This window comes from Tachysurus fulvidraco, chromosome 23, assembly GCF_022655615.1.
Source record: "Tachysurus fulvidraco isolate hzauxx_2018 chromosome 23, HZAU_PFXX_2.0, whole genome shotgun sequence".
Taxonomy (NCBI): domain Eukaryota; kingdom Metazoa; phylum Chordata; class Actinopteri; order Siluriformes; family Bagridae; genus Tachysurus; species Tachysurus fulvidraco.
In genome coordinates, this window is record NC_062540.1 from 1603406 (window position 1) to 1609004 (window position 5599).

Consider the following 5599-nt stretch of genomic DNA (forward strand, 5'->3'; position numbering starts at 1 on the left):
CTTAGTAAATGTTTTGCAGTTAGTGGGATCACAGGAATAGCAGCTCAGTTGGCCAACAGCAGCTAAAGAGAGAAATTAATTAATAATCAAATAAATCAAGCTCAGGGTTGATGGGAAATAGTCAAATATATCAGGAAAATTATTACAATTATTATTTCATTCTGTTTCAACTCTCTCTCTTTCTCTCTCTCTCTCTCTCTCGCTCTCTCTCTCTCTCTCACACACACACACACACACACACACACACACACACACACACACACAAACACACATTTATTCTGATTATTTAATGATTTAATAGCATTTTATATTCATTTGTAAAAAATTAAGTTGTAAGATCAGTAAATCTATATATAGATAGATAGATAGATAGATAGATAGATAGATAGATAGATAGATAGATAGATAGATAGATAGATAGATAGATCGATCGATCGATCGATCGATCGATCGATCTGAGTTACCTTTGGGTAAAAGCATGCAGATGAACATGAGTGCCACTACAGACCTCATTGTAGATGAAGCTTGGTGTAGATGAAGGAGTTGTGGAGGTGAAGCAGGCTGTCGTGAGCAAGTGATCTGACATCTCCTTTTAATAGTGTAAGGTGGGGGGGTAACAAGGAAAAGGCGCAAGGGAGGGATTAACTTTACAAATGTTATCAGCTCTGATCACATCACTTTACATTACACACACATACACACATATACACACACACACTCACATTCACACCCACACACACTCACACACATATACACACACATACACACACTCACACAGACCCCCGCACACTCACTCACTCACTCACACACACACACACACACACACACACACACACACACACACACACACACACACACACACACACACACACACTCTCTCTCTCTCTCTCTCTCTCACACACACACACAAACACACTCACACAGAGTTTCATTTCATCACATCATGTTGGAATCAGGAATCATGTTTCTGATATTGGGTCACACTCTGCCATGTTTTTATTACAGTGTATTAATGACATATCAAAGCCTGGTAATAAGGAAGTGTCTGGGACATGAGGACAGTGTTCCCTAATGTCTTTCTGCAGTTCAGAGGGACAGTCCACTACAGCTCGGAGTTATGGAGCGATGGGAAGATAACAATGATGTTTAAAGTTAAATGTTCTGTGATTCTCAGTGAGTCAGACTGTCTACTGGAATAGATTATTCAGGAGTATAAACACAATAAAGACACAAGAATAAAACTCAAAAACTGCTTTATTATCTTTATATCTCATGTAACTGCTGCTATAAAACTTCATTGCGGTATTTACGGTATTACACTGGATAGTGCTGTTTTTGTGTAATGTCTTTTCTGTAATGTCTTGTATTTTTTGTTTGCACTGTCTTTTGTTCTGCACTGTCTTTTGTCCTGCACTGTCTTTTGTCCTGCACTGTCTTTTGTCCTGCACTGTCTTTTGTCCTGCACTGTCTTTTCAAGTCACGTCAAGAAGCTTATATTGTCATTTTAACCATATATTGCTGTTGCAGTACACAGAAGTGATTTTGTGGCTGCTTGTGACAACAGTGGTTATTTCACACATGCCTGTACATTCTCAGTTAACTGTTTCGTGTTCAGCTGTTAATAACTAACTTTATATTTTTCTCACTTCCCATAAAAAGATCACTGATTACGTGTGTGATTACACGATTGTGTCTTTATCTCCGTGGACAAGAATGAGACACTGACTGCTATAATGAGATGAGATTAAACATCTAAAACATCATATTAAAGAAACATCTAATTTTTAACCTGTTATTTTATTGTATTGTTGTATTTATTGTTGTTTTTAGTGTATTTTAGTGTATTAAATGTATTATTTGGCTTTGAGTCAGCTGCTCGATAAGATGCTCTGATAAATGCTGTGAATGTGTTGTTGGGTTTGTAGATGAACAACAGAGATGCCGTGACTGCAGTAAAGCCACAAAGTTGTCTGAGGTTGCATTTCTAAAGAAATACCTAACCAATACTTCTCTCTTCTTTCTCTAACCTCTCATTTCAAGTTAAGTTATGGAAAAAAAAATCTTTTCACACCTTCAACGGATGTTTCTACATTTTTGATTATGATACAGTCGATACAGACACAGACGATACAGTGACAGCTTGGCCAATCACGTTCGTTTTCCACACTTATTACATTCGTCATGTCTGTAACCTATTTCTGTTTTATAAAGAGGATAAAGTTCCAACTAACAGGACTAACTATAGTTCTCAACTATAACTATAAAGTGAACAAAGATACAAAATTGTCATGAGAATGAAACAGGTTTAGATTTACTGCACATTTGGACAAAATTTGCAACATGTTATATTTATATCTGTTCTGTTTAAACACACGTGTTTCTGGCCTTTTGTATTAAATATTTTATTTGTACACAATTATATACAGTAAACAACCTGCAGTGAAATCCACTCCTTCTCAGACTGTGCATATCAATACACTTTATTTAAGAAACAAAATAAAATGTATTTTTATTTGCACTGTCTTTTTGTCCTGCACTGTTTGCACCAGGACTACATGTCTAGGACTACTTACTAAGTCCGTAGCTCTGTCTATGTTCTATGTAGCACCCTGGTCCTGGAGAAACGTTGTCTTATTTTACTGTGTACTGCAACAACTATATATGGTTTAAATAACAATAAAAGCTTCTTGACTTGACTTGAATGTGAATGTAATAATAAATGTGAATGTGAAGTGTTTTTGGCTGCTTGTGGCTACAGGAAGTCGGAGGGCCGACAGAAAGCAGTGGTTTGAGTCAGTTTTCCTACATGCCTGTAAGTTCTCAGTTAACTGTTTCATGTTGAGCTGCTAAGTATTTATTGTTGTTTTAGTGTATTTTAGTGTATTAAATGTATTATTTGGCTTTGAGTCAGCTGCTCGATAAGCTGCTCTGATAAATGCTGTGAATGTGGTGTTGGCTTTGTAAATGAACAACAGAGATGCTTTGGGGTTTCATTTCTAATGAGAAACCTAACCAATAATTCTTTCCTTCTCTCACCTCTCAACACTTCTTCTATCTCTCGCCTCTCATTTAAAGTTAAGTTATGGAAAAAAAAACTTTTCACACCGTGAACAAATGTTTCTACATTTTGATGATGATACAGTCCGATTGACAGCTTGGCCAGTCACGTTTGTTTTCCGCATTCGTCATGTCTGTAACCACCAGCTCATCTTCTCAGCTTCTCATCATCAGCTTGCCACCAGCTCATGATCTTCATTCAGTCTGTTGAACGCAAATAAAACAAAGTAAAAAAACAATTAACGGTTATATTAATGATATAGATGGAAGGTTTTACACCAAGACTGAACAGACTGTCAGATCTACATAAATAGTTCCTAAACCTGTAACCAGAACCATCAAGAAATGGACAAGGAAGAGCAAAGATGTGTGTTTGTCTGCTCCAGATGGAGTGTGTGTGAACTTGTAAGCCCACAGTTTTATATACAGTATTACATCAGATTTTATGAGAGTGCACACATTCCTGTCAGGACTTGAGTCAAATATAACAATAACAATAACAACCCTGGTTTCATTATTCAAGAGGCACTGAGGTGGTGGATTAAAGCAGCCAAAAGAGGCTTCTCCCAAACAACTGAAGGAGAATTTCTAAAACAGAAACTCTTCAGTACATCACCAACACCAAGATGTTCCCCCCGACCCACTCCAGTTCATTAACAACAACAACAACAACAACAGACTCGCTGTCCATCAAAGAGCCATCTGACACACACAATATTCACTCTGGAATTATAACACTGCACACTCGTCCCTGCGTCGTGCCACCCATACACTCCACACCATGCACCATAATACACACCTTCATCCCTTCATTCTGCTCAGCTCTGTGTTTTCATCTCTGTGGTCAAATGTTACAAGCTTGTTATAGCCACAGTAGGTCTCAGCAGCCACAGAAAGGAGAAGTCTGAGTTTTAAATGGTAGTTTCGACATTTGCAGAATACCATGGATATATGCACTGCAGTACACAATTGTCTACAGCTCTTAATAAATAACTTCTTTTTTTTCTCATTTCCAGTTTCAGTCACTGACTCCATGGTAGCGTGACTGTCTTCTCATCAAAGTCTTTTTTCAATAGATAAAGAACAGGAACATCTCTGGACTTGGACTGGAGCTTTGCATGCTCAAAAGTGTCCAACTGGTGCTGGACTTCAGGAGGTGGCCCTCACTTTAGTGAAATTTTTTCCTCCAGCAATCACGTGCTCTCCGGCAGAGCTGAGCCCTCACCGCAGGCAAAGACAAATACTGTCAACATGTGAGAAACCTGCAGACTCCAACATCTTCTTTTCTAAAGACTTTAAAGCACTGAATTATCTCCTAAAATAACTGTATCACTGTGTCAACTCATATTCCATTAGTTTATTAACACAGTAGTACACAGTAATTCTTGATATTTTTTCTATTTTAGTACAATAGCTGTGTTTAGCATCACTGGTTAGTCTAACTGTCACTGTCATTCTCTCATTGTGTTGTAATGTTTACCGTCTAAAAGCAGAATTAAATTTCAACAAACAGTCATTTCTCCGTACTCCAAAGTACTTGCAGAATTCGGTAAAATCTGCTGTAGATGTTGTGTTGTAGTTCAGTTCTCTGAAAAAATGAGGAACATGTCGATTCTTGCTTCATTCTGGTTTGTACAAAGAGGATAAAGTTCCAACTAACAGGACTAAATATAATCCTATAAAATGAATAAAGTTACAATCAGTAAAATTGTCATGAGAATGAAACAGGTTTGGATTTAATGGTTAAAAATAGTTGGACTATTTTTGGACACAATTTGCAACATGTTATATTTATATCTGTTCTGTTTAAACACACGTGTTTCTGGCCATTTGTAATAAATATTTTATTTGTACACAATTATATACAGTAAACAACCTGCAGTGAAATCCACTCCTTCTCAGACTGTGCATATCAATAAACTTTATTTAAGAAATGAATTAAAATGAATGGAGAAGAAATGAGAAGTAGAAGAAGAAGAAGGAAAAATAGAATATGATGTGCAATATGTTACTTCTCTTAATTTCAATAATTCTTCATTAGAAAAGACTAAAAACTGGTAAGTCCTTTGGCAAATATATATTAGTGTCATTTCAATGTATGTCCACAAGAGGGCAGTGAAATCTCACAAACAAGCCGTAAAACAATTCAAGCTTGAAATATTTTTTTTAAAAAATCGTAAAAACGAAAAATAAACGACGTGTTTCTGTTTATCATTTCTTTAAATTGTCTTTAGGTATCCCATAGAAAAAAGAGAAAAACCGGGAAATGTTTAAACAAATAAATTAAAGTCATTCCACAAGCTTTAAAACTTTAAATGTATTACTAAACATCGAGGGAAAGTAAGAAAAATGACGATTGTATGTTTGTTATATTTCCCCGAAGCCTCCCAAAAAAAGAGAAAGAGAAAAAAAACCGAGAAACCTTTTAACAAATAAATGAATGTAGTGATAACGTCCGTCCACAAGAGGGCGCTTCTATTAAAGAGCTTGTGCAATCAGTACACTAATGGATCAGTACAATTTAATCATATACATGAAAAGT

General features: G+C 36.3%; 1 protein-coding gene and 1 long non-coding RNA gene across 2 annotated transcripts in view; one reads left to right on the forward strand and one right to left on the reverse strand.

The window, feature by feature from the left end:
- LOC125140046 overlaps window positions 1-1249 on the forward strand; it is a 1857-nt gene extending 608 nt beyond the window's left edge. Inside the window, exon 2 of the long non-coding RNA XR_007139268.1 lies at window positions 1006-1249. This is a non-coding gene — a long non-coding RNA (uncharacterized LOC125140046). The remainder of the gene's footprint in view (window positions 1-1005) is intronic.
- The window catches only part of LOC125138458 (xenoxin-1-like), a 3838-nt gene extending 641 nt beyond the window's left edge, over window positions 1-3197 (reverse strand). Inside the window, exons 1-3 of the mRNA XM_047807130.1 lie at window positions 3106-3197; window positions 465-589; window positions 1-62 (exon numbers count right to left, since the gene is read on the reverse strand). The exon at window positions 1-62 is cut by the window's left edge and continues 43 nt beyond it. Coding sequence (XP_047663086.1) covers window positions 1-62; window positions 465-589; window positions 3106-3182 — 264 coding nt within the window. The 5' untranslated portion in view covers window positions 3183-3197. The remainder of the gene's footprint in view (window positions 63-464; window positions 590-3105) is intronic.
- Between the last annotated feature and the right edge of the window lie 2402 nt (window positions 3198-5599).